Raw genomic sequence first — 24218 nt, 5'->3', positions numbered from 1 at the left:
TTTTCATTGAATGATAAAGGATTTTGATAAAAGATGAGCTACTTAGGTTTTTCTACACTTAGTTTATTAGAAAATATCTATGGGAGACTTACTTCTTGGTTTAGGAAGGCACAAGGAGAATTGGAATGTTATCAATGTGTATAAATATGTGAAGGGAGGGTGCAAAGAGGATAGAGACAGACTCTTTCCAGTGACGCCGGGGCAAGAGACAGTGGCCACAAAGTCAAACACAGGAGGTTCATCTGGAAACGCATATCTACTGTGTGGGTAAAATGCTGACACAGGTTGCACAGGGTGTTTGTGGAGTCTCCCACCTTGAAGATAATCAGAAGCCATCTAGATATAGCTAATGTAGTTGTAAATACCCAGCTCTATAAGACCCTGCATGTACAGGAGGATCCAGAGGTTCTTTCTAACCTCAATTTCTTAATAATTATAGTGGCCAGCACTTCTATTATGTGAAAGAAAGATGCCAGCTTTTCATCATCAAAAAGCCTTGTCTGCATAAAATAAATAAAATTCTCATAGTACTGCAGCTTGACAACTCAGTATTTGCCAGTAACTCTTTCAATGATAGTCATAAATAATGTTCTTGTAGTGACAGCTGTTACATCAGTTTTACACAGATTTTCATAACTGCTTTCAGTTAAATTACAAACATACAGGCAGCTCAAAGGAAGCTGTTCCTAATGGTTTCTTGGTGTTACATACTGTTCAGTTATTCGTTCTTGTTTTTATTTTCAAATCCATTAACAAACTTCATTGCAGTTAGACAAAGGAACTGGACAGAGACTGAAAAGTAATTATAATGTTTTTTCAATGCAAGTCTTTATCTTTTCCTGTTCCCCCACAAGTATTTGTATGTTCCCCCATAAATATACTGACCAATAGGAAAAAGAAAAAAGAACATTTCTTCCATGTTAAGTGTAAATATTCATGTGCATCCCAGGCTGAAATTCTTCTCTGGGTTTTTTTTTCCTGACTGTAGTCTGTACTATCTTTCCACCACACTGAAATTATTCAACAATGTGACTCACTCAACTGACTTCAGGAGTTCAAACCAGTAGCATAAAGTAGCATCAGTTAATTGTATTTATCCACAAAATCTTGTTTCTGCAGATGAGTATCAAACCACTATTTGTGCAAGGACTGTTAGGAGGAGATGTATTAACTGTCCTTCATATTTTTTAATATGTTTAGATCTGTTGTGTTATAAGGAAATCAAGCAGAACAGATATAGTTAACATAATCGTTCAATTTTCTATGCGTCACTGGAGGCACAATCTGCATTCTTTATCTATTGCTTTTTTCTTCTTTAATATCACAGCATCTATCTACACAGAACGATTTATGGGTCTTCCTGTAGAGTCCGATAATCTTGAGCACTATAAGGTGAGAATTCTTTCTTTTTCATTTGCCTTAAACATGATTCACATTTCCATAGACAAGCAGAATAGTGAAAATATAATGCTCGCATAATGGCACCCCTGTAGCAGCTAAAGCTGCTGTTCTGAAACTCATATCTCTGTAGTTACTCACAGTTTTTATATTGATCAATCTTAGGTATGATAAATTGTAGGATTCTTATTTTCTCACTGGAAAAATCTGTCTGTTTTGACACTGCAAATCATTAACTTAGGAAAGAACATGTGATAGAGGTTAAAATGTTGGTGTTTACTAGGTTTTGGTCAGTAATATTCGCTATGTTTTGCCAGTTTAGTTGTCTGATAATAATGTCTTCAGACTAAAAAATCAGAACACATTCCTCTGCAGGAACAGATTGCATTTTTGCTTTTCTTCACATTGATAGGAAATCTACAGCTTCCTCTAGCAGCTCACATTCCAGCTCTCAATACAGACAAGCCTGAAATAAACCCAGAGAAGCTAGAGAAAGCATTTTACTAAGAATTCTGTACTATGATCAGAAGGCTGGATCACCTCTCTTATGAAGAAGGGCTAAGGCAGCTGGGCTTGTTCCAACTGGAGAAGAAGAAGCTTCTGGGGTGACCTTCTAGGACTTTGAAAGGAGCTTACAAGCAGGAAGGGGAAACTGACTTTTTATGTGGTCTCATAGTGATAGGAAAAGAGAGAATGACTTTAAACTAAAAAAGGGGATACTTAGGTTAGATATTAGGAAGAAATTCATTACTCGGAGATGAGACCCTGGCACAGGTTGCTCAGGGGAGATGTGGATAGATGTTTCTATATTATCAATGTCTATTCTCTGTCCTAATCCAAATAGCAGCAGTGCTCAATACCAAACTGCCTTCATAGAGCTGCTCTATGTAGCCAGGAATTACAGTGTTCAGAAAATGACACGTGGTGGGTACTGTGCTTTTTGTGAAGTGCCTATAAATGTATTTAGTTTCTATTAATCTCAGATTGCGATGAAGTTACTGCTTTCTTTATTATGCCAGTCCAACTGTTTGATTGCTGTTTCACTGGGTAATTTAAGCCTTTCAGCTCCATGACTTAGTGTTTTAAATTGAAGTTGCTGAACTGTTCACTTTTCATCTCAACAGAACTCAACTGTAATGGCAAGAGCAAAGAATTTCCAAAACGTTGAGTATCTTCTCATTCATGGAACAGCAGATGGTGAGGTTTGCAAATGGTAGTACAAATACAGAACCAGAATCACTTTGTTTGAAAAACATTAAGCATCTTTCTGTGCCTTTGATTAGGATCAGTACTTAGATCTTTGATAGATTTCTATGCAACATATTATTAGATGCTTGCTTATTCTTAGTTATGTCAACTGTATTGTTTGATAACCAGTGGACACAACTTAATGCACTAGAATTTTATGCTTTGTGGTATTTACACATTTCAACAGCCAATCTTTTTTTTTTTTTTTTCCTTTTTCAGATAACGTACATTTTCAGAACTCAGCACAAATTGCAAAAGCTCTGGTTAATGCACAGGTGGATTTTCAGGCAATGGTAAATAACAGACTATTTTTCAATTTTGAACAGCGGTTTACAGCTTTATCAATAAGCTTATCTGATATGTTGACGTTATTTGTTGATGTTTTTAAGAACCCAGTTCAGCAAGATCTGGCAATTTTACTGCATTTTTTATTATTTACAAATCATTTATTCTTCAAAGGATTTGCTTGCTCTTCCCCTCAAACTTCTTTCTGTATTTTAACAGAACTTCTCAATTATCTAGTATAACGTAGAAGCTTTTAAAATGAGCCAGGGAGAAGAATGAGAGTCCAATCTCCTTTCTAAAATTTGATGATAGCTAATAAACGCATGGAAGATGAAAGAACTGGCTTCTGGGACCAAAACTGTCAGTGATTCTGATGGATTCTGTCTTGACCTGACATGCTTGTTACAGGCAGAAGGCGAATCAAGGGAAAAAGGGAGTGAGGTATCCAAGTAGTATGTCAAGGACATGAAAAAACAAATAAGTTGTCTACAAAATTTACCTGGGGAAGATGATGCAGGCAAGCAGAGAAACACATAGATGAGAGGTTAGAGGATATATATGAGAAATGAACAGAGGAAAAGTAACACTGAATTAGGTGTTAATCTGTTCTTCTGCATGTGCTTTCTCCAGCCTAGTGACAAAAGTATCTGTCTTTTATCAAACATATTGGCCTTCTGCTTCAGATCACTTTCCCAGGTCAATGAACACCTTGAATATGGATCAGACATGGATCCCCCTGTACTTGATATTTCTGCAAGTGAATTCCACATTTCCTGTTTTCACTGTTATTTAGCAAACCTGGGCCATTTGTCAAGTATCTGGAAAAGTACATGGAATACTGTCTGCAGTTTCAGTCATTACTGTTCAGCTGTAGTAGAGTTTCAGTAGTGTTAGGATAATCTGGGGAACATCTCTGACTTACTTAATGAAAGCAGAATATTTTTAGCCTAGTAAAATAAAATTTAGAAAACAATATGATTGCTGCCTATGAATACAGTGGAGGAGAAATACAGAGGAAACAAAAAGCTATTGAAGCAAAAAGACAGTTGGCACAAGATCAAGTGAAAGTAAACTACTCACAAACACATTGAGGTTGAAAATTAGAAAAAAACCTGTTTAAACAGTTAGGCTTTAGAACAGGCAGAATTCAGAGGAGCATAGCACGCCAAAAAAAAACAAAAAACCAAAACAAAACAAACCCCCCCCCCCCCCCAAAAAAAAAACCAAGCCTGTCTACTTTTAAAATTCTGATACAACCAGCATAAAGGAATCAGATTTTACATTCCAAAGGTGCCTCTTACTCCTTAAATGAGAAGACAGAACAATTCTGCTCTTCATAGGCTCTTTGAATTAGTTGGGTTGAAAGGGATCTTAAAGCCTGCCCAGTTCCAATCCCTGCCATGGGCAGGGTTGCCATCCACTAAATCAAGATGCCTAGGGCCCCATCCAACCTGGCTTTGAACATGTTCAGGGATGGGGCAACCACTGCTCCTCTAGTCAAATAGTTCCAATACCTCACCTCACCAAGTAAAGAATTTCTTCCTAACATCTAACCTTCCTAAATCACCCCAATTTCATTCAAATCCATTCCCTTCTATCCTATCCTATCAGTGCATGTAAGAAGTTATTTATTTGAGACATGTATATTCTTCTATATGGCAATACAAAAAATTCTGGTATTTTTTAATTAATACAGAATTGAAGAGAGCATGCGTGTTTATGACTTTCTTTTTCTTTCTTTTCAGTGGTACACTGACCAGAATCATGGAATTCCTGGACTTTCCAGCAAACATCTCTACACACATATGACCCACTTCCTCAAACAATGTTTTTCTTTGTCAGAATAGGTAGGCTACTCAGAGAATGCTAAGCCATCTGGTATATCTCTGAGAGAATCCCAAAATAGCAGTGCCCAGGTTGTATCATGTTCAGGTAAATTAATATCAGGATCTTTGAAGTTTATAATTTGATATTTGCATCCATTTTTGAGATTGTATATTAGCAGGTGTTATGTTAATACATGTTTTGGCACATTTAACACCTGTTTGGCAGCAAAAAATAAAATCGGAATATAACACGGCATGTGCATTTATTGCCATCTCGCTTAAACTACATTCTGCATTCCAAAGATACATGGTCCATTGCAAAGGCATACTGCTAAATGAATATAATTACATTTGTTAACTATAACTGTAAAATGGGCAGGGACAAAGAAGTGCAAGTAACTAATTAACATCCTAACAAGAACTAGTTTCTTAAAATTTATGTATAATTCCAGTTTCTTGGAAAGAATCCAGACAGGAACATAATATTTGAAGCTGTAGTATGGATGGTTATTGAACACTCTATTCAAATTACATTCAGCTTTTTTTTAAAGTCCTTGTTATGCAAAAAGCAGTATTCAGGTTTAAATATGGAAGCAGGACATTCACAATATCTATTTTATCTCAGTGGGTTTTTTTCTGTCTGATTTGAGAATATGTTAGACATTTCAATGTGTTTTTACTCATCACTTCAACGTTTACATTAATTTTAATGTCATTCATTCGAGATTTGTGGGGAAGGAATCAAAGGAATATGCAGGCTTTTTTGTTTAGTTTCCACTTAAACTATTTTAGAGCATCCTGTAAAAAGTCTAGATAAATAATAACTGAATCACATATATTCTTTTAATTGGTAATTGAATGAGTCCAGTCCTAATGTAAGAATATGAGCAAGAAAATTGGCAGATCTATTTTAGATGGTCACATGTTTAAAAAATTCTGAATTAGCCGACTGCATAAGAACTGTTATCTGTCTAACGCAGTATCTCAGCTTTGCTATTAGCAAGTAAGTTCAAAATAACCTGAGAAAATTGTGGAGTAGAATTCCCAGCAAAAACAAAACAAAACAAAACAAAAAATCAAGCTGCTTTCCAACTCCAAAAGACTAGTTGTTGCTTGTGGAACAAGCACGAATAGAGTTGTGGCATTTAATTTGACCCTTGACAAAAACATGGGGTTTAGCCAAAATCATTAAAATGTAGAAGTGATTTGCTATGTAATGACTTCCTTCATTTTGTTAATGGCAATATCAAATCTGATTTTCTGCACATGAGAACATTTCTTAGACATCTTTATGTAAATGTAGTTACCAAGCTGTTTGTAATGGTTAAATTACACTTTGATAGGAACTCTTCAGAAAATACTCAATTAGTTCAGGTTTTGTTGCCAATTACATGATGTTAATGAGCGTCTTGTTAGTAATGTAATTAAAATGCAACTGCTATAATGGTTAAAGGAAAAAATTACAGCTCTAAGAAAGTTAATGTTAAGCAAATATAACATAAAGTAGGGCTAATTAGACGTTGATTATATGGTTCTATGTGCATTTGCTGTAAACACAAATACTGTCAGCAATGTGATTATTCTACAAATAAGGAATACAATTCAGCTGAAATTACTGAGATTTTACTATCATTTTTTCTGTATTGATACAACCTCACAAAAACGACTGCAATTTTTTCTGTGAAAGAGAATAAAATCAGGGTCTTGCAACAGATGTTTAAAGGTTTTAGATACCTGAATAAGTCAGTAGGAACCCAGATCCAACCCAGATATCAAGCTCATATTAATCATTAAGTTTTCTGATTCTGCAGCTTTATACTTTATTTATATTTTTTGAAAATCCTACACGCCTTAGAAATTTGACCAGATAAACCAGCCCCTTGTGGATACTATAAGTAATAATGTAATACAATGCACTGTTTACACTTTGACCATAGGTCTGTAGTCAAAAGCTTCTGGAGTTACTTGAGATAAGTGACGTATGTGAGACAGAAGGTGCCTTTTTTTCCCCAAAGGATGTACTAGCTTTTACATTCTTTATTTGCCCGTATGTCTGTTTTACTTTGTGAGGGGAAAGGGAACACATCTTCTAAACTGTCCACCATTTACCTGGGTTTATGGGAAGCATTTGTGGGGATAAACCATGAAAACTTTATTTTTTTTTTAAAGTGCACCATGCTGCTGTCACTTTTGCTTTACTGTTTTTCATATTGTTATTTTATTTACTTTATAGAGTGCTCTTGAACCTGAAAGCTTTTAGACTGGGCAACCATGTATTTTGATGACCTGGGGAAAATGTTCTAGAATGCTGTGAACGTCAAAAAATTTCAAGCATAAATAACATATTAAAGTAGCTTGCCTATACTAATAGCAGGTAACAATGCAATCATTCATTAGAAACGATCCAGAGCACTTCTAACCAGCCACTGCAGAATCATATGATGATTGAAGTTGGAAGAGTCTTCTTGTCCCACCAAGACTGATTCAGTGGCTCAAGCACAGCCACCTAGAACATGTTGTTCAGGACCACGTCCAGATACCTTTTGAACATCTCTAAGGATGGAGACTCCACAATTTCTTTGAGCAACTTTGCCAGTGCTCAGTCACCTGCACAGTAAAGCTGTTGTGCCAGACAGAACACCTGTTTTTAATTTGTGCACATTGCCTCTCATCCTCGCACTGATCACAGCTGAAAAGAGCCTGGCATCATCTTCTTTACACCTCCCTTTCAGATGTTTATATATATTCCTAAGATCCATACCCCAATTCTCCTTTTCTCAAGAAAAAGTCCTTTTCCTTTCTGCTTTGCTTTCCAATCCAATCACAATCCATGTAAAACCATCATCAAAGACACTTTCTAGGACAATTATTTGCCCCATTCCTTCTCCTTAGTTGAGCCTACAATATTTAACTACAGTTCTATAACAGAATTTCAATATAGTTCAAGGTGAAAGGGCTTGTCTTGTGGAATCAAGCTGAAGCTAAGAAAAATATATTTGAGAGTTGGTCTTACACATGAAAAACAATTATGTGTCTACATTGCAAACATAGAATATGGTATGTAAAAGCCAACTGCAGAACAACTTACTTTAAAATTAAAAAATGGTAGCTTCTCCAAATTGGTGAGAGTCCTTAAAGATTTACTTCTCACCTTAGACCATTTTAGAAGACCAGTTTTCAGAAAATGTTGAGTAATCCACATTTTCTTTTCCCCTTTGAGTAAGAATCTCACACTTGAGATGTCACCTCCAACAGTGAAACTTAGTCTTCAAGTCTGTCATGTAAATGACATATACTAAACACCAAAGTTGGGGTACTGATATTTGCTCTGAATGAAGAAATCGACACAGATAGAGTTGTTTGCGAGTCTGTTTTCCCTAAAAATCCTGCATAACTTTTACAAAATACACAGCTGAAAAGCAATAGCTGCTTTGTTATAGGAGATGGACTGTACATAAACTATAGCAAATCCACTGGTTCCACTACTAATCATTCTCTGACCTCCATTTTCATCATCTTCCCCCTTACTGCTGCTTCACATATGAATCAATGAGCAATATTATGCAGTATCTATCAATGAACGTACGTTTCTTCATACTTAAACATGGAACTACATTCTTTCCTTCACATGAGATTACTACATCTGCAAAGAAGTCTGAAAATAAAGCAGCATTGGAAGACCAAGTGTAACCTCAGCCAGTCTCCAGAACATGGTTAGTGTTATACTCTTTTTACTTAGCTAACAAGTAAAAATCAGAATGCATTCAATTTTTTCTAGTTTGCCAGTCAGTTCCGATTACAAGGCACAGCTGTTTGGTTTATTTTATAGAGTCTTATGAATGTTCTATATTTAATCTGAATAATTCATAGTATTTGCTAAGAGAGCATTTGGTATTACTTTCAATTACCAATATTGTCTTCTCACAATGTAAAGTAACTAGTACATACTTGACTGGCTCTTCTGCTTGCGCAAACTGATGAAGCTCCATTGATTTCAAATGGAGCAATTCCAATTTGTTGTCAGTAGATAGTGTGGGATATTTGCATAGTTACAATAACTCTTTCCTGTGAACATGGAGACCCTAAACTAATCTTCCTTTTCAGAAAGCAGCTTCTACTCTCCAGGGTATAGCCATAGAGCTACACACAAGTATATGCATGCCTTTTGTGCATGTACAGGCATGTGAGCAACATTTATGCTCCAGTTGCTTTACATATGTCAGTTTCTCCATGTATGTATTGCATCAGTTCCCAGAAGGAGAATGCAGGCCTCTTTTTGCCTCATTATCATGTAGCAAGGATAGGAAAATAAAAAGGGCTACACATTTCAGCCTCTGTAGTCATGATTGAGAAAATTAGGAAGAGAATGCTTCCTGTGCAATGTAAGAAAGAAAAAGTACCGGGCGTGTAGTCAGATCCCAAGATTCAGCCTCCTCTCTCCTATACTTTAGGTAGATAAAAGTACTAATAGCAAAACACATGGAAAAAGCAGTATTTTTTTTTACTTTAAAAAGTCAACAACTTTCTCATTCAGTAAAATGTTCATTAAAATCTTGAATATTTATTTTTTTTGCAAAACATTTTTGAAAAAGTGTGCAGTCCTATTCTATAAAAGGACATGCCACCTGGACTTTTCAGTGCCAGATCTATAGGTCAACGTACACCTCATTAGAATTTTTTTCTTATTTTTCTTCTGTAATTTCATCCTAGATTCCTGGTCCAGTGAGTACAATACACAGTCTCTAACAGCAGCAATTACCTGGTGCTGAGGTGATGCTCTAGGAAACTTTGATCATCTCCAAATTTAGTGAACCAAACTAAAGAGTTTTTAGTATTTCTGAATTATACTTTAAAAACATTAAGATGTAACTTTCTTGAAGGCAGGTCATTTTCAGGTTCTATCTTTTAGTCTGATTCATCTGAAGTACTGTTGCAAGTGTGAACTATAATACAGAGGAGAGTGAGCCCTTGACTCGAGCCAAGAGGTGACATCTAACTTTTACATCTATGATGTAAAAGGAAAAAACTTTGTTCAGGATGTGTACAAATGTGCCCTTCACACATGCATGACATCTTTCTATTTCTGTTTAGTGTAGTGAACTTGTTTGCTGAGCTCTATAAATATGTATTACTCTAGATTCAGTTATGGTAACTGACGGGTGCAAGGTTCTTGATGGTATTTAATTTCTTTCCTGTACTTTATTGTATATGTATCACTTGAAAAGCATAACCAGGCAGTAATCTTTTAGATGCTAGATGACCTGCTAAATGAGATAGCCCATGTAACAACCTGCTCAGTGAGGTGCACTGGGCTGCTGTCTCATATATCTTTTCCTGAAATCATCCTACTGTAAACAAGAAACATCTGAGACAAGAAAGTATACAAACCCAAATAAAAAGAGCCTGAATCCTGAAGAAGGTAGTATTGTCTCACATTCTGTATTCTCTGTTTAGAAACCTAAGCAGTTGAACTCAACATGCAATTACATTATCTGTGACAATCTATTTCAACAAGTGTTTCATCCTGGTGCAAAATAAAGGTCTAAATGGCCCTTTTATCACCATCTGCTGTTATATCAGCGTACTGCAGAGCCAGGGAGCATGCCTGCCTGCAGGAGATGTAAAGTTAATGAAATTCATGGGACAGAGTGCCTTCTAATATTTAGTTCTGGAATTACCACATGACATTGCAGTGTTAAATTGCAAGTAAAAATAATGTTGAGATATGAAGACAAAGTGTCACAGTGAAACTGGCTTCTCAGGAAGACAGCTAGATTTTTTGAGCTTAAGATAGTTTCCTGGTTAATTTTGGCTCTGTGGGCATTATGTCTTCAATATTACACTGCCTAGGAGATGGTAATTCTGGGGCTTTCTTTTCATTTCAAACCAGACTAGGTCTTTAAGTTCTTTACAGAGAGAGTAGTGAGGTGCTGGAACAGGCTGCCCAGAGAGGTTGTGGATTTTTGTGCCAAAATTAACTGATGGTCATTCTACACTGAAATACAGGCTGTTATTTATGTCCAGTGAGATGTCAGCTGTAAATCCAGACCTTTCTTCCTCCTGATCGGAACTGAAACTGAAAGTGAAGTCCTTAATATTTAATATCTCTGCTTGATGCATAGTATCCTATATATATGATAATAATATTTTGGTTTTGGTGCACTTTTCATTTTAAAAAGAATTATTGGATGTCAGAAAATCCCTAAGGGAAGCTCTGTAGGAATTCCTTGACAGAGGATATCTTGCTTGTTGCTTCACCAACAGGATAAAACACCCGTATTCCTTACTGGTGGGCTTTTTTTTCAGCTGCCAGGGACACTGACAAGATTTGTCAGTTTCTCCTACTGTTGTCACCAGATGGCTCAACGCAGCCTGTGTCAGTGCTGCCCCATCAGATATGAGTTTTCCCCCCCATCTATTAGTGAATATTTTAGGACCTTGGCAATAGTTGTACAGAGCATATACAAGTATGAAACTCACACCTATATTTTTTATTATAATTATTTCCTTGTAGGGAACAGAGATGTGAGCAAAAAGATTATCTTGTATAAACCTGTAGACCATGGTTTGAAACCCAATTTGAATGGAAGTCTGGCATACAGATCTCTAGTGAGTATGAAATATCATTCAGTAGAGTTGGCATAATGCATGTAAGGATAATCAAGTCTTTTTTGTTGTTAAATTTGACCTCGGCTAGGCTTTGCATAGTGGGTAGCCATTGCTGTAGTGCTTCAAAATAAAAGTGCTTCTTTATGTTCATAATATAGGCATAAGTCTACCTAAAAATTAATGAAGCACTTTGGGGGAGTAATGTTGATTATTATTAATAGCATATTAAATCTGTAAATTTAGATTTGAAATTGATAGCTTCCGTTGATGCTACAAATGTCAACAGGCCCAGGATTTTGCTTAAAACTAAGTGTTGTGATTAATTCTAATGTGACAATTCAGAATTTGGAGAAACTTCTGCCTTAATCCTAAGCACCTCTAGCCAACTGTTTACCATCCTAATGCCCTTCTGTTTGATATTTACTTATTTGAACATTGCTACCTTACTCTTTTTGCAAATCCATGTTAGCATTGATGTCATAAAGTAAGCAGAATGAATGTGTGAAATTGCTTGTAAAATCATCAAATGAAATGAATAGCAAATACGATGACTTTTTTTTTAAAGTTGGATAAGGAAACTGTCAGCAATGATGCACTCTGGTAATGCTTACTAGAGCTGAACAGTGTATATATATGTCTGTGCAAAAGAGGCAGCTAGGCAGATCTCAGGATCCTCAAGGCTTTCCATAGTTCCAGAAGAGAGAGTAGCAGATCTTTCTACAACTGCTACGTATCACTTCAAAATATAAAAGGTAAGATTTATGTGAAGTACTACTACAATTCATCTGAGAAAGCTGAATGCATTTTCTGAATTGTATTGTCCAAAGATTGCAACAGAGATGCAGGATCTTTCAACAAACTGTTGTTTTCCTCTGTGGTTATACTACTTAATGTTTGAAATTAATGGCATCACCATTTAATTTTTTTTAATCTATGGAGTTAGTTTAACAGAATTAATCCCAAAATGAACATCAATTACTAGGATTGCAGAAGCAGTTGAAATGAGGAAAGTTAAGCATGTAAAGATGCAAAACAGGCATTGTAGTAAGAATTTAAATGTGAAATACAAAACTATTGATATTTATGTTTTTATCTACTTCAGGGATAGTTAATGAAAATTATTTTTAAAATATTCATTTCTTACAGCTCCCTTCTAAATATGAATCAATATAGATTAACTTAGGAAAATACAAACAAAATAAATGGGTCTATATGGATATTGACTGAAAATTGTCCAAAACAGCTTGTCACCCCATCACCCCACAGATTACCACTCCGTTGCCTTACTTTCAGATTAGTCCATCTAAAAAAATTGTTATTTTCATATCACTGTAGGATCTCAATGGGAAATTTTATAGCATTGAAACAAAATAAAACCTTTGAAGTTATTTTGCTTATTGTATAAAATTTAATTCAGTTTTCTGGTCTGGACTTCCTTAGCTAGTTTTTTACAGAAATCTCCACATTGCTGCAGATAAATAGATGTAAAGCACATCTATCCAAAACAGTAATACACTAATAATAGAAATAATTGCTATCTGTAATTGTTGCTTCAATAGAAATCTACTTTATTCACTCGTATATTTGCATTTGTAATATTCCTCTTCTTTTTTTTTTACTGATGTCATTCCATACTTTTTAAATTGGAAATGGATACAAATCTGACTTTTGAAAGAATTTTTTTTTTTTTTTTTTTGAAAACTCAGTAACATTAAGTTAGTATAACTTACACAGTGTGCAGTAGATAACTACAGCAAAATACGTGGGAAAACAAAGAATCAGTTTGATCAAGAAAATAATATTCATTTAATACTTTCTGATAGCTCAAAGCGAGATCCTTTTGATTAGAAATGTTTTTCATAAGCACTATGAGAAATTAGCTTTAGTTTTCCTGCATCCTAACAGTAGATTCCCTGTGTTTTTCTTTTTATAATAGAATTTTTTTCTTTAAATACGTTTTCTTTAACTTTTAGAAAACTGCTGTTGCTGGTTTGGATTAGAAATGACAAGTGCTAAACTCTGAACAAACTGAACAGTTTCTAAATTTTTAGGAAAATATATTTGACAGAGGTTTAACAGCTAGTCAATGCATTTTAAAATGTTTATTCTATTGATGGCCAGGTTTCTCTTACTTGAAAATGTGATTAATTTCCAAAACTGCATTTATACAGCTTTCTTTTTATTAATCTTCTCAGAATTTGATTCTTAAAAATTTATAAACAAGTTCTATGTACATTTAAATTTAAACATATTTTTAATGCATAAAGTAGCTAGTGGGACTGCTTGTATCTAAAAGCCCTATAGAACCAAGACCCAAGAGTTAGCTCAAGATATGATTAAATCACTGTAAATCTGTTTGTCAGTTACATTGGGCTTTAAATATTTATTTTCAAGTTTTATACATCGCAATAGCTTTTTTGTCTGATATTATTATAAACAGACTGGATTAAAGATGAGGCTATTTCTTTCTCTCCGTTTCAGTGTCTTAGGTTTATGTCTAAACTTTAACATGATTTAACAGTGGTACAAGCAGTAGTAAAGTATATATCCTGTTCTAGTTTTTCAAATTAAGTATACTAGTTAGTTTGTATACCATTACACATGGGAAATTTACTTATGTATAGTGCAATACCTGGACTCTATTTGGTGTCTGGGCTAACACATTTATAGCTGTGTCAGCTAGCATGAGGGTAGCTACACAGAAATCAAGCCGTTTTTGTGATCATAGAGAATAATCTCCCTAAGAATAAGCTGGAGCTTCTGTTGTGTCCCTGAAAGCCTATGAAATGTGAAATTATGCATTCTTTGGGACTAACATTGGATGTCAGTGTTGCACCACCAAATTACAGCTCCAACTGAAATAGCAAAAAGAGTTTGATATAATAGTTAAGATTATAATAGGACTGAATAATTACATGTCCACTCCATTATTTGTTGTTACTACAGGTATATTTTATGGAGATGTAGGAAACAAATCTCATATATGACAGCATTACAAAAGCATTACAAAAGAAACACATTACACACAGTGTGGGGGGAAAAAAAGGTACAGTCAGTAGCTTTCAAATTGAATTTACACATCAAATTATCAGAGCTGGAGAAGTTTAGTGCAGATTACATTTAGTGGGAATGGTGTTTATAGCTGGGTCCTTTTATACCACCTATGACTTTACTTCAGTGCATTCATCTTTCCTATTTCACTTTGTTTTTCAGACTGTAACATAAAATTCTATAGGAAGATTTCATGGATAGCAGAAGGGCTTCGTCAAATAGCCAAGTATCAGTCCAAGTTCGTGATAATGATGAAATTATTTCTAGTGACATTTTGAACATGTGAATTCAGGAATATTTACTATTCATTATTCAGTGATTTAGCATTTACTCCTTGAATGAATTGTGTGTTTGAAAGTACCCAGCAACATTTTAAATCAGTTTCCTTGTTTATACAGCCATTCCACAAATTTAAGTGATCAAAACATCGGTGAACAATAAACAATACTTACAAATTTTGTAAGCAGATTTCCTTTCATTTCCCGCTTACACAAACAATGTCAGTGCTTTTCAGACTATTAAACTATCGTAGTCCATTTTGCCAGAGTTTTGTAAGACCCAAATGAAAAGCATTCATTTTATAAAAACTTTGCCCCACACAGGATTATGTGTCAACTGAGCTATTAATATATTAAATAATGAAAATCATGGCACCTAATTAGAAAATTGGATTATGCTTTTTTTGCAATGGTGACAATTCAATAACAGTTTCAACCGAACTACTTACACGAGTAAACCAGTCACTTACTCAAATAAGACACAGCTTGGCTGTAAATCACCAGTACATTTGTAAATAAAGAAATACAATAAATTACATTGTATAATCTCACAATAAAGTCAGTGAGTCTTGAAAATATTAGAGTGCTTATGATAACAATGTACCCATTTCTTTTGTGTGACTAAAGTCAATAGAATGACCTAAAACAGTAAGATTTATTCCTGGAAGACAGTATTTTCTTCTTCGAGTTGTTAACATTAAGACAAAGTATATAGACTAAATCTTGTATATCCCATGAAACCCCATAGTAGAAGTAGTTAAGCAAAACAGAATATTGTGTAAAGATGCAAGAAGCAGAGTTTGGAATATCCTGCCATAAATTGTTAAGCCATTGTGAGGCTTAATTTTTTTTCTAAGTAGTCACCTAATAATATGCCATTTACTCAAGAGGTCTACTGGTGCAATATGTGTTATTTCCAAAAAGTAACAAAGTTAAAGGAGTGTTACTGGTCAGAAAGAACAAGGAGCTGCTGATACCACAGCTTTCCTGACAGAAATTTGCTTTACTTTGTCTCTACTAAAGGAAAAAGGAGAAGTCATATCACTGCCCTAGTTTTGCAGTAAAACGATGTTGTGGAAATAGATACAATGCTTGCCATCAGCAGAACTTTAAACAAAGGACATAAGGACCTTTTACAAAGGATACATCTACTCTCAGCTCACCTTACTATTCTGAATACAGGATAAAGCTTAAAGACTAGAGCAGAAACAACATTTCTTGAATGTCTGCCCAAGGCACATTAGACTCCATTCATTACACAGGATCTCAATTTCTTCAAGTTTAGATCAGAACTGATGATATTTCTTTCTGATGTAATTGATTCAGTGATAAGTAAATAAGATTACATATTTCTTTATTGCTTTATTTCTATTTTGACAGGCAATGAAAATGAAAAATATTTATTTTATTGCTGGACTCCTTTTAATGATAGTTCAAGGCAGCTGGCAAAATCCTCTTCAGGATACGGAGGAGAAATCAAGGTAAATTCTTTAGATCAAACCCCTAGAAACCCTTAGCCTGAACTTTGCTTTCTTACTCCTCAAAGTAAAGCATATCATGATTTATAGAAAGTACTTAATCTACCGTTGGAACTGGTAAAAGCTTTTAATGTTGCAAAGTGTGGCACGGTAGTTTTTGTTATTTTAAATAATAGTGCTTTTGTTTCCAATAAACCTTGTAAGATGTGCAGTATCCAAGCTACAATATTGTTTCATTTTACTAGCCTGCTAACAACCAAAAATATGCTACTTTTCTTCACTTTATAAATGATATTGCTAAAAGAAATGTTAGTACACCTGTAGAACGTACTGCAGCTATTGCCAGATAACAACTTCTAAACTTTTCTTAGATCATTCAAAGCTTCCCAATCTGAACCACTAGATGAATCCAGGCAGCTGAATGAAGTAAAGCGTCATTCACAAGGCACGTTCACCAGTGACTACAGCAAATACTTGGACAGCAGACGAGCTCAGGATTTTGTGCAATGGTTAATGAGCACTAAAAGAAATGGGTAAGAGTTTTTGGACACATTGCTCTATCCATGCTGATAAAATAGCCAAAAATATGAATGAATTCAATTTCTTTATTTCAGCTTCCTGTCACAGACCACATGTAATCCTCAAATTACTGCTGTACTTAGAGAAAATTTATATAGAACTTTAATGTGTTATTAGAGATGTACATATGTACAACATTAGTAAAAACTGATTGGATAAATTCGGCATAGTGTCATTATATTATCTAATTTGTGATCTAAAATGAGACTGTATCTCTACTTTTTTGGGACAGATACTTCATTCACTGAAAGAAATTTCAATATGTACAAGATACGCAAATATTGGGTAAAAATATAGCCGATGAGCCTTAATAGAATTTTCTGCCTGTGGTTGCTTTAATCCTGAAGTTTCATTTGTGAAAAGTGAGCTGAGATTAAGCTTAATCGATGAATGGTTTACAAGTGTTCTTTTGAGGCATAAGCTGGCATGGTTTTCTGAAGGTACAGTTTGTTTAAACAAAGGCTAACATGAATAATGAAGTAGCAAGTAATTCTATGCCCTGCATTCTGGAGAAGATCTGCCCACAGAATAAAAAAATCTGTTATATTAATCTTTTAAATCACTGTGGAAATCTTTAAAGTAATCATTTCTAGAGACAGTATTAATTTAAGTACATAAGACTAAAAATATTTATAATGTTCACCCATCAGTCATGATTGTTTATGATAATATATAGATAATGACCAATAGAATTTTATCAGCTCATTCATGCTCTGCAATGTACTGCTAATAATGATCTAATGGTTGTGGAATTCCCCTACAGCCAACAAGGACAGGAGGACAAAGAGAATGACAAATTCCCGGACCATCTATCAAGGTATTCTATTTACTACAAAATTATTATGCAAAAAAAGTTGAGTTAATTTTCTGTTAAAAAAAATAAACTGATATTCTCTAAATTGTTAACAAAATCAGAGAAATACTTATAAAAAGAAATTATGCTACATCTGTTCTTTCCATGAGGAAAGAGAAAACATCTGTTTTTCATGTCTGTACGTGTGTGCTTTTGCTATGTGCAATGACTTCAAAATTGCAATAGCATGAGAATACGACATACCAGGAAAACATATCCCAAATAAGAGAGGAGAGTAGTAGAGAATGAGGTTGGGAAAAAAAAGAAAGAAAGAAAAAAAAAGAAAACAAAACAATTTGGGCTGAAGGCTTAAATTTTGTTTCCTGTGATTCTAGAAGGGAGGTTGAGGGGTTGGAAATTTGAAAATAACAACCACAACAACAAATCTCTGTTTGCCAAATAGATAGAAATACTTAGATTTATTTTTTCTTTTGTCAGAAAATCCAGAGGATTACAATAACCCTTCTGCTCTAAATGCTGTCAATATAATACTAAATCTTTCAGCTTCAGAAACAGCATATCTTTACAAAATTAATGTTTTATCACAAATGTTTCAAACTCTAGTTAAATTCTGATAGAAAGTGCAGATGGTACGAAATTGGGAGGAATGGTGAAATCTCAGGAAGACAAAAAAATTATACAAAACGCTAACGGCCCTGAAAATTTGGCAGAAATCAGCAAACTCTGAAATAGAAATTCAAGGGAACTTTTCATGGGAAAATATTCCAAAACACATCTATTTCTCAGTGCAGCTTGTCTTCCTAAGGGTCAGTGTGACATAATTTTGCTATAAATTAGAGAAAGAAGCAGGGGTAGGATTGGGAATCAATTTCTTTTCTATTAAGCTAGAGTTTATCAAGTTTGAAATTTGAAATTGTTCCAAAATTGTTACTTTGCTGAAAACAATGGATATTCACAAAACAATTCAAAATGATGCAGAGTAACGTCTCAAAAATATAACTCTGAGGAGTTTGGCTGAGAAATAATGAAGATGAGCACAGAAGGAGTAGCTTAATGGAATTTTTAGTTACTGCAGTTAGAGGTAACAAAAAGTATGTCTGTAGAATATGGTGGTCTGCTGTGCTGAGCTAATTTACCTAGCAGAAGATCTTTCCAATGCAGTTATACATGCTTTCAATATCTTATTTTTTTACGGCTAGTTCAGTTAACACAAAACTGTACTGTGTGTAGCATATATGTTGCTTTCAGAACTGAAAAATGAAAATATCAAGATTAAAAGAGAAGCAAAGAAAAACTCTCTCTCTGATACAGAATGTTTAGTGGGAAATTTAAATTATTAAATGGCAAAAAAATAATAAATGATAAATAATGATGTCTGATCCTAGACTATTGCTCCTCTTTCAGCAATGCAATTTCCAAGCGTCATTCTGAATTTGAGAGACATGCTGAAGGCACCTACACCAGTGATATCACCTCTTATTTGGAAGGTCAAGCTGCCAAAGAATTCATTGCTTGGTTAGTGAATGGACGAGGAAGAAGAGAGTAAGAATCCATCCATTCCTATTATTAAATTTTGCTTTGCTTTCAAGGTTAGAAATCAAATCTTATGAAATCATGATGTATTTTTGATCATTTCTACTGTACTTCACATTTTCCTTTTGTAATAGAAGATACTGTGTGGCTGTTAGACTACCATCTTAAGTTATTAAGTTCAAGCATAGATTGAAGTAAGCGTGTTCAATATACTGTTACACTCTGAAAGGTCAAATTATATTTAAGGTCAATATATCTAAAACTAAACCAGAGTTTCCTCTAATTATCACCTTTTCCTCATCACATAACATTGCTTACAGTCTCCTTAACTGTCACAGAAATGAGTCATGTTAGTGTCATCTTAAATTTCTTTCTCTTTTTCTCTGCCTTTGTAGTCAGTCATTCTCTCTGTAATATTTCCAAGATTAAATTTGTACCAATGTCACTGCCACCACAGCTGTTTTCCATGCTCTGGTGATCATTCCCAGCAGTTACTAATGTATTCTTTTGCTCTACCTATTATCTGCAAAGTCTCCACAAATTATAGCATCAAAAATAACCATAATTTCCTACTGCTATCCCTTATTTTCCTTTTTAAAGCATCTTTATTTCTTTTGCTATATTTCACAGTTTCCAAGACTCAGCTCCATAGTTTTGATTCAGGTACATCTCGGATTTTTTCATTATCTTGCTCTCCATATATTCAGTGCAGATTTCTCAAACCTATTCACTTCACTTGCTCATTTGTGACTTTGTACATTTTTCATAATAGACTTCCTCTTGGAACAGCCTTAATTTCAGGCACCTTCTGTCTTATCACCATTCCAAGTCAGTGTGGTTAGGAGCTACATCATGCACATGCCACTCACTACCTTTTAACTGTTCTGTACTTTTTTGTGCCTTTAGACTGTAAGCTCTTCGGGGCAGGGATTTCAGTTCATCCCATTATTATATGTTTTGCTAGCTGTAAAGTACTATGTAAATCTCTCATATTATCTAAAAATAATAAATAACAGCAACAATAAAATATAATCTGTAAGACAAGATTGTGTGTTGTAGTCAAGGAAGACTAACTAGGTAAAAGTAAATTTTGAAAATAATGATGAAAAAACAGTGCTAAGTAAATGAGATCAAGCTATACAGATAAAGGAAAGGCTGGTGCCACTTTCAGGTGACGTTCAGATCTGCAGCTGTTTGTTCTGTTATATTTTATTTACATGAGCAGAGATAGGTTATTTTAGTATTTATAACAAAGAGAGATTACAACTGAGTTCTGATGACCTGAGTTTAAAAACCTAGACAAGCAATTACATACATAGCAGCCTCCTACTTCCTAATATTTAGTGCTATTTGCAGTCAGACTTGAATGTAGCTTTTCCTAAAATTAGTACATTAAAAAAAACAGTTTGCCTGTCACTGATCCCAGAACACAGTGTGCCTCAATCAGCAAACCTCATTGGAACCTAGAAAAATCTTCCTTTACTTGATGGTTTGAAACAAGCTTTCTAAATAAACTACTTGGTAAACTGGCTTTCCAGTGGTCAGAAATGGATGCATCAAGATTTGCAATAGGATTCCAAATACAAAATTCTATTGTGCAACAAAAAAAGCACGTAAATTTAATACAGATATTTTAATTCAGTTATTTTATCCCCCCAAAAAACTGCTGCTTTTACTGTTTAGATACCTATGCAATATAACTGTAAATATAAAACTAGGACTTCAAGAGTCAAATGGAAAAATCCATATGAAAATTTTACTGTAATGTTTTAGTAGTGATATTTCTTTTAAAAAATGATTCTTCGTAAATCTGCTGTGAGTTTTATTGACGCCTAATTTACTTGGCATAGATGGTGTTGACTTTAGTTACGTTTTTGCATCTATAGCTTTCAAAGAAAATCCATGAAAAACACTAAAGAGGAATCTAGACTAGAGGAAGTCTAAAGGAGGAGTCCCTTCTGGTGAAGGGAGAATCTGATGCTTTCTTCTGTTAAAATAATGCTTCGTAAGATGTTCTGATATGCTTCATGCTATGCAGAGCCATAACATCTGGTTCAACCTTTAACCTTTTAAAATAAAAGGAAATTTTCAGTAATTAAGGACCTGTAATAAGGCCCTTTTATCAGTTTTTGCTTTGGACTTACAAATTGTTTCATAACTTCTTTCCTTTGAAGTTTCCCAGAAGAAGCTTTAATGGCTGAAGAAATGGGCCGAAGACACGCAGATGGCACTTTCACAAGTGATATCAACAAAATTCTGGATGATATGGCTGCCAAAGAGTTCCTAAAATGGCTGATTAACACAAAAGTTACCCAAAGGTGCCTGAATTTTGATCATATTTATCTTAATATATTGGGTTTTTTTAATGTATTTGTCACACACAGTGAAAATACAACTCACTTTTCTCTTAAGTAGGAATACATGTAACAGTGTTACAAACTCTACATTATAGACAGCGCTGAACAAGGGTATGATGCTCTAAAGTGAAGTCATTCCAAAAAAGCAACTGAAGAACCACTCTTTAATTTCTTTGTATATAGGCAAACGCTGCTGGGAGAAGAGCATTTTCTATCTGAGCTCTACAAACAGGTTAATATTTTAGGGTTGTTTGTTGACACTGACAAAGCATTTGAAAACTAACGCAATGCCCACTTAAGGCACATGTGCAGGCCAGATTTTCTAAAATATTGGGTGTCCATTGCAAAAATTTATTAACTTTGCCTTTTGACTCCTAAAGGACCACAAATCTCTAATTAATCTCAGAAATATGTAACAGAAAAAGAAAAAATGTATAGTTAAAACATGGATTTGAATAACAATTTCATATTTTTGTGTTTGTTTATGGTTAAGCACTGAAATAATTAATTTAAGAAAGTCATCTATTTGAAACCATTTAAAATCTTTTCCTTTAGGAATAGTTTTCAGACTTTTATAAGTGAAAAGCATTAAGGGATTTGTGGAACTAATGTCTGCTAATTCTTAACAAGAAAAAATATTTTTCATGCATATGATGCGTATCTGACAAATCTTGTGTGATTTATATTATGTCTAATTACTTTTTTTTTTTTTTTTTCTCCAGAGACCTTTTGGGAGAATATCAATAAGAATGCAGGATAAAAATGGGATAAATGAAGATCTTCACTGCCTGAATTGCCAGCTACAAAGAGATTCTGAAATCTATATTGTCATTTACATTGGGTGTAACAAAGCTATGTCACCTTGCATGCCAGGAAATAATTGTAGTTTCATTTAATGTTGCCAAAGGATTATATATGGAATACCTATCATCTAAGGGATGGTTATCAAAATAGCTTTAAGATTATGAAAGTTCCACTTCTTTATATTTTCCATTTATTTGGACTGAAATAACTCCATTTATATTTACTTATGAAATTATTTTTCTAAAAATTGATTTATGCACGCAAATGATTCAATCACCAGTTATTATCTAGGGCTGGCAGCTGTAAGTGTCTGAAAAGTGAATATCCCTGTTGAAACCTTTGTTATAAAAAGGCTAAGCTTTAAGGATATTAAATAATAGCCTTAAATAAATTTTTTCAAGCTTCTTTTCTGTTGACTTTTTGTCTGTATATCCCTTTTGTCTGTTTCCACTCAATTTTATTTTATTCTAATGTTATTGTCACTGAGATCTTTGGAACTGGCTTGTTCAGAGTGATAAAACAAAATGAGCATTTTGTCAATTTTTCTCTATTACAATTTTATGAGAAAAACTGTATAAAGCTTGATTGTACTTAGTTAAGAATAATGTATGATGAAGCTGGAGATGGAAGCAAGACTGAACAGTATTCATTAGCATAAATAGCTGTTTCTCAGAAAAGCAGGAGGACAGATTTGAAAAATATTAACTAAAATTTACATCATTAATAGTGGAAACTCTACCATCTAATACTGTCAAGGCTTACAAAACTGCTGAGTAAAGCCAACTCAAATGGCCCTGAGATCATTCTAATAATCTGTGTTATAGTCTTTTCTTCCTTCCTCCTATGAAAAGTACTGTATCCATCACCTCTTGCAGTTAACATTATACTGAAACTTGTAAGTTGTAAGAACAACTATGATTTTAGTAACTTATGCCTTCTCCATTATGTTCACAGAACACTTTGCCTGCAGATCTCAGTGTTTCTAGCATTTCCTTTCAGCTGGCCAGGATGTGTTTTTGTATGTATGGCTATAACCGCAACTCTCAAATAAGTCAAATAACCGCAGGTGCTTCTATGCATCTCTTCTTATTAGTCCTCAACCCCTTTTTCTTCCCTTGTCATAGTAGCAGTATGCCAGGTATACATACTAAAATGTATCAGAGCAGAACTGATCACACCCAAATTAGTTCTTGCAGATTTTTGACAGCAACATTTATCCAACCTAAAGCAGTTAGAGCTCAGTAGAACTGTGCCGTATTAAAGACTCAGACTTATATATAGTTGGATCCATATAGTCTAGGCTGAAATGGTACAAAAATTTAAGTCTTCTATTTCTATAAACTGAGCAAATGTCTTTAATGTGTTTTATTCTGTTCTGCAGAAGACATTTATTGCTCTGAAGGACAAGGTTCCAGAGTTACAAGCCCACTTGTGGTGTCTGTCACCAGTGTATTTGAGCATCTCCTGATGATCGCTTTGTCAGCTATGTAAATACTGTTTTTCCATATGTTTATAAAATTTTTAGATGTTTTTAAGGACAGAAGGGTATAAATAATTTTCTCAAAGTTATGCAGTTTGTTCGGAACACAGCAAAAATATTTACATTCTAATTTTCTGAGTCCCAATCTAGAGCATGAATCAGAAGTCAGATGAAGTTGAGTACGTTCCAGCAGTTCCAAATACAAGCTTAGCAACAGGACTAGGACTTACGCTTATCCTGAAATCACAGAACAAATTCAGCTGGGGGAACAAATGAGGTATGTGCTGAATATCTCTTGTACATGCTAGACATAATCAAGTGAAAGGTATAAACCTAAACATGTAGCAGCCACTTCCTCAAAGATTCTGTAGTAAACACCACTTATCCATGTCTTCAGGCTCAGAGGGAGCAGAATAGTTGCAGCAGTCAAGCCTACAAGTAGTCAAGCCTACAGAGAATTGTTATTTATATTCTTGTC

The 24218-nt window shown here is 34.4% G+C and overlaps 2 protein-coding genes across 4 annotated transcripts in view; both read left to right on the top strand.

Annotated features, from left to right (window-relative positions):
- The window catches only part of LOC125697193 (fibroblast activation protein alpha), a 40261-nt gene extending 31932 nt beyond the window's left edge, over window positions 1-8329 (top strand). For 2 of the 3 annotated variants that reach the window (XM_048954030.1, XM_048954028.1), the window contains 4 exons: window positions 1328-1392; window positions 2523-2595; window positions 2866-2939; window positions 4677-8328. In XM_048954030.1, coding sequence (XP_048809987.1) covers window positions 1328-1392; window positions 2523-2595; window positions 2866-2939; window positions 4677-4778 — 314 coding nt within the window. In that variant the 3' untranslated portion in view covers window positions 4779-8328. Of the gene's footprint in view, window positions 1-1327; window positions 1393-2522; window positions 2596-2865; window positions 2940-4676 lie in introns of all 3 variants that reach the window. The other variant, XM_048954029.1, reaches the window with a different exon arrangement.
- A 32-nt stretch (window positions 8330-8361) lies between these two features.
- Window positions 8362-22678, top strand: GCG (glucagon). Its single transcript, XM_048954031.1, has 8 exons — window positions 8362-8470; window positions 11272-11366; window positions 16076-16176; window positions 16545-16706; window positions 17516-17569; window positions 18971-19108; window positions 21274-21417; window positions 22179-22678. Exons 1-8 carry the CDS (start codon window positions 8362-8364, stop codon window positions 22201-22203), a joined length of 828 nt encoding a protein of 275 aa, XP_048809988.1. The 3' UTR covers window positions 22204-22678.
- The last annotated feature ends 1540 nt before the right edge of the window (window positions 22679-24218 follow it).

The sequence above is a fragment of the Lagopus muta genome, chromosome 8 (assembly GCF_023343835.1).
Source record: "Lagopus muta isolate bLagMut1 chromosome 8, bLagMut1 primary, whole genome shotgun sequence".
NCBI lineage: Eukaryota > Metazoa > Chordata > Aves > Galliformes > Phasianidae > Lagopus > Lagopus muta.
The sequence above is the reverse complement of the archived record's forward strand: the minus strand, read 5'-3'. Positions and strand labels throughout refer to the sequence as shown.

Excerpts from the sequence above, each read along its gene's own strand:
- GCG (XM_048954031.1), top strand. The coding sequence starts at position 8,362 with ATGGAACTACATTCTTTCCTTCACATGAGATTACTACATCTGCAAAGA. Across the intron at positions 8,471-11,271 it reads CAGCCAGTCTCCAGAACATG|GGAACAGAGATGTGAGCAAA; the intron begins GTTAGTGTTATA and ends ATTTCCTTGTAG. Across the intron at positions 19,109-21,273 it reads AATGGACGAGGAAGAAGAGA|TTTCCCAGAAGAAGCTTTAA; the intron begins GTAAGAATCCAT and ends TTTCCTTTGAAG.